The sequence below is a fragment of the Papaver somniferum genome, chromosome 3 (assembly GCF_003573695.1).
Source record: "Papaver somniferum cultivar HN1 chromosome 3, ASM357369v1, whole genome shotgun sequence".
Classification (NCBI taxonomy): domain Eukaryota; kingdom Viridiplantae; phylum Streptophyta; class Magnoliopsida; order Ranunculales; family Papaveraceae; genus Papaver; species Papaver somniferum.
In genome coordinates, this window is record NC_039360.1 from 74,245,862 (window position 1) to 74,267,534 (window position 21,673).

Here is a 21,673-nt window from a genome sequence, read left to right on the forward strand (position 1 = left end):
TTTTTTTTGGAAACATACAAGACAAAAATTTTCATGGCCATGAGAGAAGGACTTTCAAAACTTGGATCTTCGCAACTTGTGATGTCTTGGTATCATGGATTCTAACAACTTATATCATTTTCTCTTATAACTTCAACTTTGATTTTTGAATCATTCTTTTCTATTGTTGCTTCTAAACCTAAAACGTCTTCAACTTTCTTCATAGATTTTGATGTCGCTCCGCTTGTTGATGATGATAAGTTTCTAATGAGAGAGAGGCGCAATCCAGTAACTAAGACTACATTGTGAGGTTGTTTTTGTCTTTCTGGCATTTCCTAACCTACTTGCCTTTCCATCATGTATGGTTAGGTCCATCACAGTTATCCTCTAAAAGGAACAAGTTCTCTCCTGAATTTCAAGGATCTCAATGTCTTTTTCTCTAATGTCTCAAAAGGTTGTTATCCCTAGCATTCCAATTTCTATCTTTTCGGTGAGAAACAGTATGTAAACTTAGCTAACCGGATACCATGTGACGCTAGAAGTTTCAAAAGTGCAACTAAAAAGTTCTTCCCCACCCCCAAACTTAAATATAACATTGTCCTCAATGTTTCTAATGAAAGAGAAATACCAAAAGTAAAATAACACGAGGAGAAGTTGGAAAGATAGTACCTGGGTGAAGAAAATCAAAAACTAATATACAACATACAACCGCCTCGATGGTCAATCAAGGGTAAACAGGGTCCTCCAGAGGGACCTCCTCAACATCACCTGCAGGAAAGGGTTCTAAAAAGGGTTTCAATCTCTGACCGTTAACCTTGGAAGAACTACTACCATCCGATGTCTCGATCTCAATAGCTCCATGAGGAAAGACAGTGCGAACAATAAAAGGACCCGTCCACCGAGAACGTAACTTCCCAGGGAAAAGATGCAAGCGGGTATCATACAAAAGAACTTTTTGACCTGGAGAAAATGGATTCCTTAAAATATTTCTATCATGCACAAGTTTCATTTTGTTCTTATACTCCTTCGCACTATCGTAAGCATCAATACGAATCTCGTCCAACTCATTGAGCTGGAGTTTTCTATGGGCTCCTGCCTTGTCAAGAGAAAAGTTTAGCTGCTTAACAACCCAATAAGCTCTATGTTCTAACTCGACAGGTAAATGACATGCCTTTCCATACACTAGCGGATAAGGCGACATTCCAATGGGGGTCTTAAACGCAGTACAGTAAGCCCATAAGGCATCAGTAAGCCTAGACGACCAGTCTTTCCGATTAGGATTAACTGTTTTCTCTAATATACGTTTTATCTCCCTATTGGAAACCTCAACCTGACCACTAGTCTGTGGATGATACGGGGTAGCTACCTTATGTGTAATACCATATTTCTTCATCAAAAGCCTAAAAGGTCCATTACAAAAGTGCGATCCACCATCACTAATTATCGCTCGCGGTGTACCAAAACGTGTAAGTATATTATTTTTCAAGAAATCAATCACAACCCTATGGTCATTGGTTTTACACGCAACCGCCTCAATCCACTTAGAGACATAGTCTACAGCGACAAGGATGTATAGGTTACCAAAAGAATTAGGAAACAAACCCATAAAGTCAATACCCCACACATCAAAGACCTCGACAACTAAAATATGGTTCAAGGGCATCATGTTCCTACAGGAAATGATTCTTAATTTCTGTCAACGTTCACAAGTAACACAGTAACTGTGGGAGTCTTTAAACAACGAAGGCCAATAGAATCCACACTGCAATATCTTAGCAGCAGTCTTCTTAGCACTAAAGTGACCCCCACAATCATGATCATGACAAAAGGAAATAATACTGGATTGGTCACTCTCAGGTATACATCTACTAATAATCTGGTCTGGACAATACTTAAACAAATAAGGATCATCCCAAAAGAAGTGCTTAACCTCAGCTAAAAATCTAGAACGCTCTTGCTTACCCCAATGGTGGGGCATTCGACCAGTAACAAGATAGTTCACTATATTCGCATACCAAGGTAACTGGGTAACAAAGAACAATTGTTCATCAGGAAAGCTGTCCCTTATAGGAAGGGAATCATTAAGGGTATCCACAACAAGCCTAGACAAGTGGTCTGCTACTACATTTTCTGCACCCTTTTTGTCTCTAATGTCCGGAGAAAACTCTTGTAACAACAGGATCCACCTAATCAATCTAGGTTTCGTATCCTTCTTAGACAAAAGATATTTTAAAGCAGCATGATCAGTAAATATTACGATCTTAGAACCTAAGAGATAAGGTCTAAACTTGTCTAAGGCAAACACAATGGCTAACAGCTCCTTCTTTGTAGTGGTATAGTTCAACTGGGCATCATTCAGAGTTTTACTAGCATAGTAAATTACATGAAGTAACTTGTTTTCACGCTGACCTAGCACAACACCAATAGCATAATCTGAAGCATCGCACATGATCTCAAAGGGTAGGTTCCAGTTGGGTGCATGGACTATGTGGGCGGTAGTGAGTAAAGTTTTAAGCTTCTCGAAAGCCTCTAAACAAGCATCATAAAAGACAAACTTAACATCTTTTGCAAGCAAATTGCAAAGAGGTCTAGAAATTAAGCTAAAATCCTTAATGAATCGACGATAAAAACCAGCATGCCCTAAGAATGACCTAATACCTTTTACGGTTTTTGGGACCGGTAGAGTTTTAATAAGGTCAACTTTGGCTCGATCTACCTCTATACCCTTTGAAGATACGATATGCCCTAGAACAATTCCTGAACGAACCATGAAGTGACAGTTCTCCCAATTAAGCACTAAATTCTTTTCCTTACACCTAGTCAAAACTAATGACAAATGATGCAAGCACTCATCGAAAGACGAACCAAACACTAAAAAATCATCCATAAAGACCTCTAAGAACCGTTCTACCATGTCAGAAAATATGCTCATCATACAACGCTGAAAGGTCGCAGGGGCATTACATAGGCCGAAAGGAATGCGTCTATACGCAAAGGTACCAAAGGGACAGGTAAAAGTGGTTTCTCTTGGTCTTCTGGGGCAATAGGAACCTGATTATAACCGCAGTATCCATCTAAAAAAAAATAATGGCTACGTCCAGCTAATCTCTCTAGCATTTGGTCGAAGAAGGGAAGGGGAAAGTGGTACTTCCTAGTGACCTTGTTCAATTTTCTATAGTCAATACAGACAGGCCAACTCGTGGTCATTCGGGTTGGGATTAACTCATTTTTATCATTCTGGACTACAGTAATACCGTATTTCTTTGGAACAACCTGAACGGGGCTGACCCACTTATTGTCTGAAATGGGGTAGATAATGACTGCATCTAACAGCTTCAGAACCTCGGTTCGAACAACTTCTTTCATATTAGGGTTCAGTCGACGTTGCATCTCCCTAGAAGGTTTGGTTTCACTCTCTAAATAGATATGATGCATACAATCAATAGGACTTATATCCTTAATGTATGCTATGGTCCACCCTAAAGCTTCCTTGTTATTCTCAAGGACAGTCACTAGCCTACTTTCCTGATCACTATCCAAGTCGGATGCTATAATCACAGGTAAAGTTTCAGATGGGCCTAAAAACACATACTTCAGGGTATCTGGTAATGGTTTAAGGTCCAACTTGGGAGGCTTTTCTGACGAAGGAACTAGGGTAGACTCGGAAACGGGTTAAGGTTCGTACTTAGGTTTCCATCCATTACTAGTGTCTAACAAAGGGGTTGAATCTAACAAAGCATTCACCTCATTAATCACATTATCATCATCAAAATCAATCCCAAAGTGAGCTAGGCATTTCTCTAATGGATCTTTTATCAAAGTGTTTGGTAATGACTCCTCTACTAAGGTGCCTATCATGTTCACCTCTTCTACGCTCGAGTCGTCCAGTTCATGGGGTAGCTTACTAATGTGAAAGATGTTCAACTCAATAGTCATATTACCAAAATACAAATTCATAATACAAGTTCGACAGTTAATGATCGCATTGGAAGTTGCTAAAAATGGGCGACCTAAAATCACTGGTATCTGGTTCTCTGGGTCAGGGACAGGTTGGGTATCTAGGATAACAAAATCCACTGGATAAATAAACTTTTCGACCTCAATAAGAACATCCTCGATCACACCACGAGGAATTTTAACGGACCTATCATCTAACTGGAGTGTCATCTGGGTAGGTTTCATCTCAACAAGTCCTAGCTTAAGGTACACATGGTATGGAAGTAAATTCACACTGGCTCCTAAGTCAAGCAAAGCTTTCTCAACACAGTATTTACCTATTGTGCAAGAAATAGTAGGGGACTCTGGGTCTTTATACTTAGGAGTAGTGGTATTCTGAATAATGGAACTCATGTGACTAGCTAGGAAGGCTTTCTTCTGGACACTAAGCTTACGCTTTCATGTACACAAGTCCTTAAGGAACTTGGCATAAGCCGGAATCTGATTAATCGCATCCAACAACGGTAGGTTGATAGTAACTTTCTTAAAAACCTCCAATATATCATTAAAGTTGGACTCCCTCTTAGTCGGAACTAGCAGCTGGGGAAACGGGGCTCTGGGAACAAAGCCGGGCTCAGCAGGATCCTCATTGGTCTCTTTGGAGACTCTATCAGTTTTCTCATTCTCTGGATCAGAAGGGTGAACTACATCATGTTCACTATTAAGCATGAAAACCTGGTTGTCTATCTCTCTACCGCTCCTAAGGGTTTTAATAACATTTACATGATCGGATGGTCTTTCACCTATTTCATTAATTCCTCTAGGGTTTGGTTGAGTTTGACTAGGAAACTTACCTCTTTCTCTTAAAGACTCATTTATATGACTAACCTGGGTTTTCAACTCGGAAATAGCCTGAGAGTTAGCCTGACCTATTCTCTTATTTTCTTCTATACCTTGAGCAACAGATTGCTGAAACTGCATAGTGTTACGAGTTAACAAAGCAAGAGACTCTTCTAAACTCATAATCTTCTTATCCGAAGGGTTCTGAAACTGTGCCGGGGCTGAAGGATTCTTAGGATAGACAAAACCTGGGGGAGCTTGAGAGTTTCTAGACTGACCTTGATTCTGGCCCTTAGACCAAGAAAGGTTGGGATGGTTTCTCCAGCCAGGGTTATAGGTTTCTGAATAAGGGTCAAACTTCTGACGGTTATCGAATCTAGTGTTGTTATAAAGAGCATTGGCTTGCTCTTCAACAATATGGTATTCCCAAAAAGGCTCTATTCTACCACTAGTACCACTAGAATGACCTAATTCCAACGCTTCTAACCTTTTGGCTATGGCTGCTATTGTAGTATCTGACTCATAGGATCCTTCTAACCTATTGACATTTCCTCTACTTAGAAGAATTGTTTTCTGGGGTTCCCTATTATTTTCCCATTGTTGGGTCTTATTGACGATTAAATTCAAAAATGTCATCGCCTCATCAACAGTTTTATTCTCAAACCCACATGTGCATAAGGACTCAACCATGGTTGTTGTTGAATAATCTAAACTCACGTAGAGGATCTGAACTAACCTAACCTTCTCTAAACCATGATGAGGACATTGGGAAATTAAGTCATTGAACCTTTCTAAATACCTATATAAAGATTCTCCCTCTTGTTGATCAAAAGTACAAATTTGTGTCCTAATAGACGATGTTTTGTGCCTTGGGAAAAACTTATTGTATAAAGGCAGATGTAAGTTGTTCATAGGTTTCAATTGACTCAGAATCCAAATTATACAACCAAGATTTGGCTTTATCTTTTAAGGAAAGGGGGAATAACCTAAGTTTCAGTGCATCATCACTAAAGTTTTTAATTTTCAGAGTACTACATACTTCCTCAAATTCCCTAACATGAAAATAGGGTTTCTCATTCTCTTTTCCTAAAAAGGTTGGGAGCATCTGTAAAGTCCCAAGTTTGAGTTCATAATTTGCCTCGGTTTCAGCTAACTTGATACAAGACGGACGAGAGGTCCTAGTTGGGTTCAATAAAGCTTTTAAAGTTGCCATTTCTGGCACTACCGAAGGATTATGAGTACTTTCTTCACAAAGAAGCAGATTCTCAAAACTGAAGTTTCCAAAAACAGGGCTCTCTAAAGAAGAGTCTTCGAGCTCCCCGCCTTAACAAGAAGAACTACTAGGTTTATCACTAATCAGACGACCTAGAGTGTTTCTTTTCCAACCCCGTTCTACCTCGGGCATACACTAGAAAAACAAAACTAAAAAGAAAATCCCTAAAAGGGAAGGGAAGTTCTATGCAAACACAAACAAGGATGACTCCACCACAGCAAACCTACTGAATTCTAGCAAACAAGAATCATGATGGCTCCACTTAGATTGTTTCTAGACCAGCTTCTAATCCTTCAAAAGGGAATTCGTTACTATTTAATCAAACCCCTCTGGAGTCAATCCGAGTCAAACTAAGTTGAATTGAGGCGAGGGAAGCTCAGTGGAGCTTTGATACCCAAGGCCTCACCGCTATCACAAGGCGGCGCAGTCACGCATTCAACTTACAGAGACCATCATGAACTTCGAAGTATGCTAAAAGAGTAACCAATATTTTTCGAACGACTTTCCTACTAATCTCGTTACCCTATAGGTCTCGTTCTATTCCAAATTTGAAAGCTTAGGTTCGCGTTTGGTTTCGTTTTCCTAAGGCGGGCAAGAAGAGAACGGTGATGAAATCCGAACCCTTATCTTGTATGGCCAGTTCTTGCCCTTTACTAGGAATTTAAAACAACCGTTTTCAGTTCCTCAACATATATGCAAACGAAGGAATACAGTAACTCGCTGACAGGGGATTCGCGAGTGTTTCGAAAAACTTACCTCCCGTTCCAGACGGGGGATGAACCGTTGTCGTCGACTCGGGCCACAACTCCTATGTTGTGTACGAACCCGAGGGGCCGAGGTGATATCGTAATCACTGTCCTTCTCTGCAAACAATTTAATATTTAATCTACCCTTCCGTAGGGTTAAAAAAAATTAATGTCCAAATGTCCAAAGTCCAAAAGAAAGGTCCAAAAAATAAAGTGCAAAAAGAAAAAGAAAAATACAAAATAAAAAGAATTCCTAATACAATCTAATAAAATAACACTCTCCTTTTTTTTCTCTCTTTTTCTATAAAAAAAATTCTTCTTCTTTAGCTCCTTTCGCTTTGCCTTTTACTTCAAGTCTTTAGATATTCGCCAAAAGCTTTGGAAAAATTTCTTTCGCTCCAAATTCCCAAAATCTGAAAGGAAAAGACAAAAACCCAAAAACGTAAAGAAGAACAAAAAAAACTAAAAAAAAAAATGTAAAAACTCTATCCTAAAGACAACCGCGTCGGCGACGCCAAAAATTGATGATATTTTCAATGATGTTGTAGTAAAGAGTTCGTTGAGGCTTGTGAAGGCAATGAATTCTAGACTTAATAGAACTTAAAAATATAGAAAACTTAACTCAAAATTGATTTCAAGTGATTGGAAAATAACCAAGACACTAGAATCCACTATTACACATGAATGATGTCAAATATTTCATAACTCTAATTATCCTTTTAATCCTTTATTTCTTAATCCACAAATAATCAAATATATTCTCAAAAATTAATTGTATCCCTTAAGCATAGATTATCTAACCAAAGCATAACCTATCTAATTGAATCACAACTAATGAAGAAAATTATGTAAACTTTTAAGAACTCTGCAAAAGCAATGATTAAATGAATTATAATTAAATATTAGAGAAAATGAAATAGTTACCCATTGTTCATGTGTGAATAGCTTCATCCATTGCCTTGGTTACGAGAGAATTAGCCGCTCATCATGTTGGAAACACGCTCAAAAGTTGATTTCATTTATTCTCAAAGGGTTACAAATGATGAATAAGGGAGAATTATAATAAAAATCGGGTTTGCAATGCTTATAACTATTGCAAAAGCCGTTACAAAGAGCCGTTACTGTACTGTTGCGTTTTTTAAGTCTGTCTCTGATCTGCGACCCACCGTATGAGTCGCTGACACTATTTAAAAAAGACGGTTGTGGCGAGTCTGTTCTTCGTGTTCTTCAATGGCAGCAGCAGCAACAGGTGGTCTCTCTGCAAATTCGATTTTTTGACTCTGTGGTGCTCTAAACTTCTCCCAATCTCTCCGTCCCTTCTATGATATCCCAGCAGCCTATTTATATTCAACATCCTCCTCGAATCTCGAGTTAAATACCACAAATTCTCTATTATTCGGCAGTAAATAAAAAATATTCTCCGGATATTTTTTTCTTCATCCGAGCATCTGCAGCTATCCAACCTTCCTTATTTTCCTTCTACACGCCTCTGCAGACTCCAAACTCCATCCAAACACGAGCAGTACACGTTTCAATTTGTTGTAATCCCGTGATGGAGTTTTCCGGCCACGTGCTCCCTGTTTTCTTCACCACGGAAATTCCATCCAAATTGGGTCGAAACAAACACCCATACCAGCTTTTTTAGGACATATCACAACTACCCATTAAGTTTCAGCCCTTTAGTCTACTCAGAACTGCTTCAAATTTTGATCGAAACTTCATCCAGTTTCAGTGCTTATTTTTCCCGCCAAATTTAATTTTCAAACGAAGAAGATGGTGTCCCTCTAACCAGCTGTGGGGTGCGAATAGCAGCTGTCTGGTTTGGAGGTGACCTGGGGTACCCCTTAGTAATTGAGGTGCCCCTTAACCAAATCTGGACTCCGTATAGCAAGTGTCCTCCGGGGGTGTTCCGAGTTATTTTTCGAGCCAATTTTTCCAACAATATTTATTTTCCAAAAATACCTAAAAATACACAAAACACCATAATAAGGACGAAAATGAGTACCAACAATATGAAACATTGAGGACAAATTAGACACATAAATGCGTCTATCATGGTGCATGCCCTTCAGTTGATAATAGAAATGGGCATAACTGACGTGCGTCTGACAAGCGATTCGCAGCTGGTCATCCGACAAATAGGGTTGCAATATAATGTTTATGACAGAACATTTTCAGCATACATGGAACTGGTGCAAACTAGGGGTGTCAACGGGTCCGGGTCCTCCCGGGTATCACTAGACCCGGACCCGAACCCTATTTATAATGGTCGGGTCCGGTTCCTAACGGTTCCGGGTCCGGTTCCTAAACTTGTGGACCAAGAACCGGACCCGTTTAAGACGGGTACCCGGGTACCCATTGGGTCTTAATAAAACTATTTAAAAAATCTTTAAAACTTAATATATTTCTCTTTTTGGCTTGGATTTAAGTAATTTTTATAAAAATTTATTATTATTTCTTATTAATGTACTAAATAAAGGTTAAATGTAAGAGAAAAAATTTAAATGAGTAAAATATCAAAGCTAAAACTAGAAAAAATACTTGTAATTTTGCTAAAAACATGAATAAAAGAATGAATAAACGGGTACCCGATACCCGCGGGTACCCAACGGGTATTACCCGTTTGGACCCGTTTAAATTCGGGTCCAATCGGGTAATTACCCGTCGGGTCCTAAGTAGCTAATGGGTCCAACTTTAGGACCCGGAATCGGACCCAAATATACCGGGTCCGGTTCCGGGTCCGGGTAATGGGTACCCATTGACAGCCCTAGTGAAAACACTAACATCACAAATTCCAAACATTAAATTCCGACACCTGGCGAGGAAGGAGCTCAGGCACGCGGACGCCCTGGCCTACATATCATCGATGCTCAGAAACGAAGACGTCAAAGCAATCAAAGTAACCAGGATTTACGAGCCTTCAATTGATATTCAAGAATTCTGCGCTGCACAGCAAGGGAACAACACAGAAGAAGATATTGCAGATGATGACGTGGGAGAATTCATCGCGGATGATTTCCAAGAAGACGACATCATGACTAAGGCAGACCAAGATGAAGACTTCAGCAAAGAAGAAGATTGGAGATCTGAGATTCATCTTTTCCTAAAAGAAGGAATACTACCCTCGGATCTAAAGCAAGCCAGAAAAATACATTCAAAGGCAGGAAGATATCATCTGAGAGAAGATATTTTGTACAAAAAATCTTTTCTCGGACCGTTATTACGCTGCCTATCCAGATTCGAAGGCCATTTGATTTTGAAAGACATACACCGCGGTGACGCAAGCAATCATAGCGGAATGAGATCCCTAGCAGATAAGGCAAAAACTCAAGGATATTACTGGCCAACAATGATACGAGACGCTGCAAGAATGTCACGAAGATGCGAAGAATTCCAGCGTTTCGCCAAAAAAATCCACGCACCCGCAACAATGTTGAACCCAGTAGACAGCCTTTGGTCATTCTCAAAATGGGGCATAGACATCCTGAGTCCCCTAATCGAAGGATCAGGGAAGAGAAAATTTTTGATAGTGGCCACGGACTATTTCAGCAAATGGGTAGAGGCTAAATCCCTGGCAAGGATCCGAGACGCAGATGTCTTCACATTCATCTTTCAAAACATCATTTGCAGGTTTAGCATACCAGCTGAGATTGTATCTGACAATGGCAAGCAATTCCAAGGAATAAAACCGTCGCACTTATCCTCAAAAAGCAGTTAGACGAATACAAGAAGCGTTGGTGCGAGCAACTACATAATGTTTTATGGGATTATAGGACAACTCGTAGATCACCCACGGGATAATCCCCATTCTTACTCACCTATGGAGCCGAAGCTATTATCCCAACAGAAATAATCATGCCAACTACGAAGACTGAAGCATGGGATAAGAACCTCACAACGGACATGATGTTGGAAAAGCTGGATGATCTAGAAGAGAGGAGGGAGGCAGCACTAGAAAAAATGGAAAACTATCAAAGGAAACTAGCAAGGGAGTACAATAAGAGGGTTAAGCTTAGAAATTTCGTAGAAGGGCAATACGTGCTGAGGACCATTCCCCAATACCAACGAGAAAAGAAGTGGGAAAATTAGCACCAACATGGGGAGGACCCTTCGTCATACATGATGTTGCAGGAAATGGGTCTTATTATCTACGCAACCTAAAAGGGGAGATCCTCAGACACCCATGGAATGCAAAATATCTCAAGCCATACTACCCGTAGAAAGCAACGCAGACCTGTATCTGCGTGAAGAGCACCAGAAGAAGAAAACGACGCTTGCGATCGACATGTTTCTATCTCTGAGAGAGGAGTAGCAAACCTCAACCTATCAATCAAGCAAACTTTCGGCAAAAAAATATTCAAAATACATGGAGCAACATAGTAATAAGACGACCGCGTGTAAATACAACACCTCACAAGAACCCTACACCTGTAAATATAGAGAAATGACCTCCGCGACAATACTTCATTCTCCTATTTTTTTGCTATTTACTACCCTCAGAGGTTCCATCAATGGAATTCTTCCAAGTGTAACTCAACAAACTAAATAGACACTTTCTCACCCGTGGACGTAGACACTCTGCTGTCGAACCACGTAAATACTTGTGTTAATTATTGTTTTACTTGGGGAAAGTAGTCACCTACAATCTCTCGGGACTCCCCTATCATCGTCTATAAGTGTAGGACCATGGGGGAAGACATCCAGCAGAAAGAGATACCCAACCAATCTTATGGCAGCGGGTTGACGGAATGAATGTACATTCCAAACAACTCATATCCTAGAACGCTACCCCGACCCCCACCGTCTGGGAATCCTCTGGCCCAGGATTAGCCAGCGGGGTGACATGTCTCAGGACGTTCACGAAGATACACATATCTTCGGGTTCGCACTCAAACACTTTGCTATCCTTGATTACATTCAGTTATATTCCAAATTAACCATAACAATACTTAAAAGGAAATCAGACAACACATATAAAAATTAAAACGATGATCAATTCATTAAAAGTTGATTACAGGCTTGGCAATGATACGCGAGAACAAGAAAATACAAAAGGAATCTCACGAAGCCTTATAATCAACGAAGATCAACTTTCCAAAATAATCTACTTGGATAGTTCTACCCCACCAGCAGGATTAGCAGTCTTCCCCTTCTGCGATGAAGGTACGCTCCCACTCGAGGAAGGCCCTGAAGAACCAGACATATGAGGCGGGGGTTTCTCACGGCGCGGATAATCCTTGATAAGGCCATGCTCGGTCTTAAGATCATACTCGATGTTGTCCAGAATCTTGTTAGTCTCTTCCACTAGTTGACAGCGAGCCTTGTACGTAATAACAGTATTCATCATCTCAGCCTTCGACAACAACGAGGAAAGACGACTCACTTCCTTCGAAGCGGCTTGGGAAGCCTCGTCCCTTGCTGTAGCTAAACCCTTGTGATGACTAATCTGGCTTTCCTGATGTGCTAATTTAGATTGAGCCTTCGCAAGCTTTGCATTTGCAGTACGAAGCTGTCCCTGGAGCTCTGGAAAGAAAAGAAAAATACAGATGGTTAGGTCCAGGAAATTACAGAATCACACTCGATAATATAAGCATATAGCTTCGACTCTCGCCGAAGCTATTTCATATTCGTTAACAACAACGTCACGGGCTTCATCAAGAAAGTCATACTCATCTGACAACTTCTTATAATCCGCTTGAAGGGTTGAAAGAGCGTACTGACTCGCATCTAATTCTACCCGTTTCATTGAATCCAAATGACGAAGATGGTTGACTTCGTTGTTTAATTCCTCCAGACCCTTGTTAAGTTGATACATATTTACTTCAAGATTCCTCTCAGACTCAGATTAGCATACCACATCGTCCCTAGGCGCAGCTAAATCTTTGCTAAGAGCACCAACCTCAGCCCTAGCGTCATCTCTCTCCCTAGCAAGACGCTGAATGTAATCTCTAACATCAGAAGACTGAGAAGAACGAGCTTGACGCAATTCTTCTTCCAAGAGATTGATTCTAGCTTCTAAAGATGAGACCTGTTCTCGGGATTCACGAAGGTTGTCACGCGTCCACAACAACGCTCCATTAAACAAACGACGATCATTGTTATATTTGTTCTGCATATCAACCATTTGGACTCGTCTGCCCCGCCACTCCTCTGCTAGAGCATTATGTTCATCGGCACGAGCATTCCACTTATCAGCCTAGCTCTTTATCTTCTTTACCAACTCTGCGATGCGAGATTTCTGACGTTGCCGCTCATTCCGAAGCCATACTAACTCGGGAACTCCACCCACTGAAGATAGGGCGGGGTAGGGAGACTCAGACAGAACACTAATTACAGTAAAGGACAACAACAAGGAAGAGAAAACAGATAATCGAACCTGTAACATCCGAAGAATTCTTCTTAGCCTCTTCCAACTCACTACGATCCATAGAAAGTTCCAAGCGAAGCTTCTCCTCCTCCTTGCCTTGTTGCTCCTTAGCCTTGAGGAGACTCTTCAACTCACCTATATCCCTATCCCTATCAGAGATAACAGTCTCACCCGCGGTAAGCTCCTCTTCCCGAAGACGAAGCTTAACTTCCAACTTGAGGGATTTGGCCTTAAAAAACTGGTACAACATGTGGTTGCAATGCTCACTCCTCATCATCTGCGAATCAGAAATTAGAACACCCAGACTCTAAAATTGTTAAATATTGATACAAGGCGAAATGATAAGAGAACTCACTTCTAACATCCCCTGTTGGGAAAATCCATACTGATACCCATCATCCAAGGCCATCATATCAGCAACAGTCGAGGGAGCGTCGATCACTAGAGCAGCCTCCAAGGCCCGAAGATTCTTATCCCACGCTTCTGCGACCTGGTCCTCGGGAGACAATTTCATCATCTTACGGGTATAGGCATCATATTTCTTCTCACCCTACACCGTAGGAGATGGATTGGGTACGAACATCAAATTATTCTTTTTGAACCAATCTAAGATGGCATCATCACCCTCAAGGATCAATGACTGAGGAAAATCATCTCCATAAGACCCAACCGAGGCCCCACCCGTGTTCGTGAACTTAGCGCCGGAAGATTTCGAGGCTACTCCCGCATCCAAATCTGGAAGATCTATAGCACCGCTCCCCTCTGGAATATCACTAGCCTTCACGACTCCCTTTCCCTTTCCATTCGCCTTGCCAGAGTTACCAAGCACATCCCAATCATCGTTTGGGGAAAGCAGATTGAAACCAGAAGCCAGTCCCAGGGCAGCGTTTATATCGAAACTATTCCCTGCAGAGTAAATCCGGCCAAAGGAAAACTCCTGGGACGCAGCGGGAATTTCACCACCAACACCCTTATCACCAAGGGAAATGTTATCATCACCAGCATCGCTGCAACCCGCGAGATTAGCTTCGGCACCAACATCATGCCACCTGCGGGATTAATTTCACCACCAATACCGCTGCCACCAGAGGTAGTATTCCCTTCAACAAATTCTTCATCATCATGACCTGGAGGGGATGTATCAGTACGCTCCTCCCTATCAGACATATCTTCATCCCCTCCAAGCTCAGTCACAGGGATGTTAACTTCTTCATGAACCTCCGCCTCCTCGATTGTTGCGGTGGTGGACTGCTTGGGATTTATCCTCCTCTTCTTCGTCGCCTAAAAAGACAAGGCATATAGAAATAAAAATCCTTGGCTTTGAAAAGAATTAAAACTGCCTCAACTAAAGAAGGACAAGGCATATGGAAATCTTACCTTGACAACCGCAGTATTCTTCGTCTGAAGATCAGCATCGGAACTCTCTTCGCCACCTCCATCAACAACATCGAGGGCATATTGGAAATTCATGCCCTCAAAATTCAAATGCCAAGGACGAAAATTCCCATAACGAGCAGGAGGAGCCTCACGTATCTGGCTATCTGCGGTAGGACGCCATCCTTGCGGACGTGGAACCCACCCCCAAGCCCAGGGACCAACAACCTCAATAACAGTCGCGTGCCACTCATAGTCATGATCACGCTTGATCCGCTCACGAGTAGGAAACACCAACTTGTTAGTAGAATTCTCTGTACCCGGGACGTACATCACCTTAGCACCACTTACTTCACTCAGAAGACGGATTTCACCACGCGGAGCGGCAATATTACGAAGACTCACACTCCACGGTTTACGATTCCTACTGTTGACATAGTCACCAAAAGACTTGTTAAAATTCTCAGGCGTATACCACTCCCTTTCTTCAGGTTTGGGAACATAAAGGGTCATCATTGTCTCTCCTTTGCTCCGAAGATAACACTCCCTCAGTGCACGAAGATAATTCCCATGAAGTTGGGAAATAGAGCGACAGTGAGTGTTCTTCGAAGAGCCCTCTCGACCAGCCAACACATCATAATAAAAGGAATCCCCAAACTTGTACAAAGGCAACATAAGACCCGCTTCAAAGGCCCCCACCGTGGTCAGCAGATGAAATTCATCAAACTTATACGTCGATATCATCTCATAAGTAATATCATCATCATCAGTGTAAAAACGAACATCGAATAGCTGAAGACCATGCTTTTTCTTAAAAACCTCCAGATCAATATGTTTGAAGGTCACTTTCTTCTCCCCAACAGCGACGCTGCGTATTTCCTGAGAAATATCTTCCTCCTCCGTGGGATCAGGCGCAGAATCCTTCGAAGGATTTCTATCGGAAGCTTTTCTTTTAGGAGGAACCTTAGATGCCTCAGTCTTCGAAACCACTTCTTTCGAAGACCTCCCCTTGGGTTGAGACACTGGAGGGGGAGGTAGAGGATGTTGCTGAGACGCGGAAGGAGGCGCCACTAAACGAAGAGGCGGGAAATCCCGCATTTTCTTGGGATCATCACGCAGATTAACAAAGGGATGAGAAATAGCATACCGGGAACCAGGAGCCTCTTTTGGCCGGTCCCCTTTCTGCGTATTCCCTCTCTGCGACTCACCCTTCTTAGAAGATGAGTACCTCTGACCAGAAGAAGACGAAACCCTATGAACCCGGGCATCACCTTGGGAAGACTTAGACGAACCTCCACCAGACGGAGAAATATCAGGATCTCTACGCGGAGGAGATCTACGCGGACTCGACGGTGGAGTTTGATAAGAAACCCGCGGACGATCAGCCATGTCTGCGTAATACACAAACAAGTTTCAGATTTCCGCGGAGACAAAACGAAAATAAAAAAACCCAATTTCATCCAGTTCTTCATAATCATGAACCAGATGGAAAATAAGAACAAACCCTAAATAAAAAGGGGAAATAACAAATAGGGGCAAGCATACACGAAGGAAGAAATCATTACTGTTTGTAATAACGAACAAGGGCAATCATACACACATCTATATATATGTTCTTCATCACAAACACATATAGCAACATCAGAAAATGAATATATTTTTCATCAAAAGATAATCAAACACAGTAAAACCACTTACCTATAAATGAAAAATCAGGAAGAAAGCCTCGACGAACAACAACAGCAGCAGAAAGCTTCGAGGAACAACAACAGCAGCAGCAGAAAGCTTTGAGGAACAACAACAGCAGCAACAGAAAGCTTTGAGGAACAACAAACAGCAGCAGCAGAAAGCTTTGAGGAACAACAGCAGCAATTAATAACAAGGATACAAAAGCAGAGAACAAAAAATAAAAGTTCTGAGGAAAGAGAAGGAATGAAATTTATTACTAGAGAATTTTCACATTCCTTATCATATATATATGCAAAGAGAAATAAAACCTCCCCACTATCCAAGAAGAAGTTATTGCAAATAGTGGGGAACGTGCCCTAAAATCTAGGAAAATAATAAAGAGAAGATGAAGAGAGTAACACGTTTTTCCCCACTACCCAAGAAGAAGTTATTGCAAATAGTGGGGAAAGTGCCCTAAAATCTAGGAAAATAATAAAGAGAAGATGAAGAGAGTAACACGTTTTTTCTTCCCACTTCGACTAACCGCCCAGTAGGAGGAAAAGGGGCAAATTGTAGGTACACATTTCATCTTCCGCCACGTGTCCACAAAGACACACGTGGAGGACATGCGACTGAGAGCATCAAGATATGATATCACACGTGGACATCCAAGAGACGCGCCTTGTCAAGATAGCGTCGCCACCCACCAGATACAACGGTAGAGGATCGAGGAGACAGAAACACTAGAACACTGCGAAGAACTGGAGGATAACCCAATAGTCACTTTTTCCTATCCCCAGAAAGATCTAAGATCTACGGCTGAGGATAGTCTAACTGACGCAGACAAGACAGGGCAGAGGAAAACTGTCTACCACGGACAGACATCTCAACTACCCGCATTAAATACCCTCAAACAGCATACGTGTCAGTCAGCCTGTGGAGGAAGCGCAGATAGCACTGCATATTCAAACGGAACACGCAGAGAGAACCGAGAACACGAAGACTTCTGCGTAAGCGGCACAAGACACAAGAGGATAAGTTTATAACGGACTTCAGAAGTGGACCCCACGTAACCACCCTATAAATATCCCTCTCTCCCAAGTGAAGAGGGTGATCCGAGAATATTGAGAGGAAAATAGGAGAGAGACAGAGAGAGATAGAGAAAGTGTAAGTGAAACTCCTCCTGCTACGCAGGCCTATGTTGATCTCAAAGTCATTCGACTATTTCTGTAACCATCGTACATATAGTGAAAAACCCAAACCCGCAGACAGAGATCTGAGTGCTGAATCATATAAGTTAATCGTTTCATCTGTATTCATGCATTTATACTTTGCATATTCGATTCGATATTTATGGTACATCATGTTCGTACGTTTTATACTTCATCCATTATTTATCTTATTATGCGAGTTAAGAAAAATGATTGTACTTGATGAGACGAGGAAGAGTTTTAGGACTCTGAGTCAAGGATTCAACATAACCGATTCATCCCCCTCAGGCGCAGCCTATTTACTATATTGTCATGAGTCTGCCCGTATTATTTGTGAACACTCCGATGACAATGAACTTTGTGTTCACAGTGTGTGTTTGGGTGTTCTTGAAATTTGGTTTTTGTCTGTGATTCAGTAATACTTTGTTTTGGGCGTTCATGGAATTCAAAGCTTTTTTACAGCTATTAACAGTTTCTTTTGGTGCAGAACAATGGAAGAAGATGAGAGAACCATAAACAAAAGCTCATGGTAATGGATTTTTTTTTACTGATCCTCAGCAGAAGAGAGAGACGACAACATGGGAAAAATGAATAATATCTTAACTATTAAATCGGGTCATGGACCAGTCATTAAAACCCGTGTGTTTTTCTAAAATCTCAGCCGTCTAAATCTCAAGATCCATTTGTTAGGAGACTTTGTGACAAAGTCTGTGAGACTAAGTCTGTGAACCGATCGGGCCTCATGTTAAATATTATAGACAAAATGTTAATAAATGATGATTCCATATTGTGAACACAATGAAAATCCAGTGGGTACACATTCTTCAAAATAAAAAAGTTTTTTTTTTCGTATTGTGCAGACATTGTTTAACAATGGGAACACATTCCATCATTCAAAAAATTAATTAAAATCATAATGTTTATAAAAAGGTTTCTAGAAAATAATAAAGAAATATAATGTTGGAGGACTTAATGGTCATTCTTATTTTCCCTTGTTCAGATTAAACTGTTGTGAGTTTTCTTTTTCTAAGGAAGTAAATTGCATTATCTAAATCCAGGTGAAGGCCATGTGGAGACACAAGGTGACTTTGTTCAATCATTGGCAACTGAAGTGCGTGCATGTTCTTTTACCAATATAGAAGACAATGGCGGAACCAGAATTTAAGAAATGTCATTCTAATAAGTAATACCAAGAGAGAGGCGGAGTTCGATGAAAAGAAGATGCATTCGATATTAATGAAATGAGTTCAATGTGTTAAAAAGAAGATGCAAAAGGTGCGCGTGTGAAGCGAGTGTGTGGAATTCGATGGGTCCACATTGCAAGAGTGGGTCCACAATGTAAAAACAGTGGGAACACATTCAATAACACAATAAATTATTTTTTTCTGATTGTGAACACAATAGGAAGGATTGGGTTCACATTCTTATTATTCAGTATGAAAAATGACCTTATTATGAACACAATGGGTATACATTCTTATTATACCTTATTGTGAACACCATGTGGATACAGTGGGTACACAATCTAAATTATACCTTATTGTGAACACAATAGGAAACAATGGGTATACATCCTTATTGTGAACACAATAGAAAACAATGGGTATACATTCTTATTATTCATTAATTAATGAAAAATGACCTTATTGTGAACACAATGAGGATACAGTGGGTACACAATCCAAATTATACCTTATTGTAAACACAATAGAAAACAATGGGTATACATTCTTATCATACCTTATTGTGAACACAATAGAAAACAGTGGGTATACATTCTTATTATTCACATCTATAAACACAATGTGAACACAATAGGATACAGTGGGTACACATTCTTTTTCCAATACATCTCTGACCTTATTGTGAACACAATAAGATACAATGAGTACACATTCTTTTTTGAATACAATGCACAAATAGTCAAATTGTGGACACAATGTAAAATATTGTGAACACAATGTTAAATTATAAAAAAAGATGATTCGTATTGTGAACACAATGTTTAGCAATGTGAACACATTTCATCAATTAAAATATTAATTAAGATCATATTTTTTCCAAAAAAGTTTCCAAAAAATAATAAAAAAATATAATGTGGGGGGACTTAGTAGTCATAACAATTTTAATTCAAGGGTAAAATAGGAAAAAAAATATCCATAAAACATTTTTAGAAATTTATAAAAAAATGAATATTTTTGGGAATTAGAATTCCAAAAGGGTCACTTTTGGGCAATTAATTTTAAAAGTCGTAGCTAGATCTTATTTTGGCAAGTAAACTAGGACGGAGGGAGTATCAAATTAGAATCGCAGGGTCAAAGACTCAAAACAGAATTAACAAACGCCATTTAATAATTTCATTGTTGCCGTTGCAGTGACAAAGAGGATTAGCGTAAGCCATTTAACTATTTCATTGTTGCGGTTGCGGTTGCGGTGATAGAGAAGATTACCATAAGGCTTTTAACTATTTCATTACTAGAATTGCGTTTACGGTATCGACTTGCTTCATATATACTCTCACTAAATCTAACAATATTATATAAAGTGAACCCATGAAGCCTGTTAATGACAATATTCTCTCATCTTCATATCTTCTTTATCAAAGCCTTGCAAGAGTAAGGCAGAGAGTGCGAGATGGAGAATGATATGCAGAAGCAACCGCATAATAACCTTGGTGGGGATGGATCATTCACACTAGTCGGTCATGCAAATTTCACAAGAACAAATCCAAGATCCGACAGATTTCAAGTCAAAAAGTTCCATCATGTCGAGTTTTGGTGCAGTGACGCAACCAATGCGGCTAAAAGATTTTCATACGGACTTGGTATACCAATTATAGAAAAATCTGACCTTTCCACGGGAAATATGGCACATGCTTCGTATCTTCTCCATTCTGGTGACCTTAAGATCCTATTTACAGCTCCTTACTCTCCTTCGGTAGATGAAATACTAAGGCACGCTACTAGCAGCACTGCCTCCATCCCTACTTTTAATCATTCCACTGCTCATTGGTTTTCCACTTCACATGGTCTTGGTGTTCGAGCAATCGCTGTAGAAGTCGACAATGCAGAGTCTGCATTCAATATCAGTGTTTTGTATGGTGCCAGACCATCACATCCTCCTATGGAAATTAATGATGGTACAATCATCTCAGAAATTCAACTTTATGGCGATGTTGTACTGCGTTATATTAGCTTCAATAGTTCAAATCCTGGTCTCAATTTTTTGCCAGGCTTTAAAGGTGCGTACATATTATACTGTATGTACTATATAATGAGGTAACAATTTTACACATGTTAATGTTCTTCTATACGCACTTGTTTATGTACCGCGTTATTTTTTCGTATCTTATAGGCATAAATGATGAGGAACCACTGGCTTCAAAATATCTAGAGGATTTTGGGATACGTCGCTTGGATCATGTGGCAGGGAATGTTTTCAATATCGCAGACGTTATTAATTATGTGAAAATGTTTTCTGGGTTTCATGAGTTTCCTCAGTTTGCCAAGGATGACCTAACAGGACAAGCTGAGAGCGGTTTGAATACAGGAGTACTGGCGAATAATGGAGAATCAGTATTGCTAAGTATATCAGAACCGGTTTATGGTACTGAGACAAAGAGTCAAATTCAGACGTATCTTGAACACAACCAAGGTGAAGGAGTAGGGCATATGGCATTTGCTAGTGAAGATATATTTGCGACATTAAAAGAAATGAGAAAAAGAAGTTGTTACGGATTTGAATTCATGCCACCACCCCCACCGACTTACTACAAAAATTTGAAGCATAGAATTGGAGATAATGTTTTGAAAGATGAGCAGATAAAGGAGTGTGAAGAGTTTGGGATTTTGGTAGATAAAGATGATCAAGGTGTTCTACTTCAAATCTTCATCAAGCCTGTGGGCGATAGGTACACACGCTAATAGCATACTGCATGCCTACGTAATTAATATCATTGTTTATCCTAATACTGCATTGCATTGAGCTTAATTTTTTATAGCACAAACTTTTCAGGCCAACAATACTGCTAGAGATAATACAACGAATTGGGTGCATGGTGCAAGATGAAGACGGTAATATTATTCAGAAAGGAGGATGTGGGGGATTCGGGAAAGGAAACATCTCAGCTCTTTTTAAATCTGTCGAAGAATACGAGAAGAAGGACATTTATCTCAACTCACAATAAATCCTACTAGGACAAAACTAAATGCGAAGAATAATCAGTATTAGGAAGTGTTAGCCTGTTAGGATGGAAAAAATGTAATCTTAAGTTTTCTTG

The 21,673-nt window shown here is 40.3% G+C and overlaps 1 protein-coding gene and 1 pseudogene across 1 annotated transcript; both read left to right on the forward strand.

Moving 5' to 3' along the window:
* The first annotated feature begins 5,503 nt into the window (after positions 1 to 5,503).
* LOC113362446 lies at positions 5,504 to 5,603 on the forward strand (annotated as a pseudogene).
* A 14,425-nt stretch (positions 5,604 to 20,028) lies between these two features.
* LOC113359607 (4-hydroxyphenylpyruvate dioxygenase-like) lies at positions 20,029 to 21,580 on the forward strand. The gene is made up of 3 exons (XM_026603213.1): positions 20,029 to 20,635; positions 20,749 to 21,304; positions 21,409 to 21,580. The coding sequence occupies exons 1-3, from the start codon at positions 20,029 to 20,031 to the stop codon at positions 21,578 to 21,580; spliced, it is 1,335 nt and encodes a 444-aa protein (XP_026458998.1).
* Positions 21,581 to 21,673: the final 93 nt, after the last annotated feature.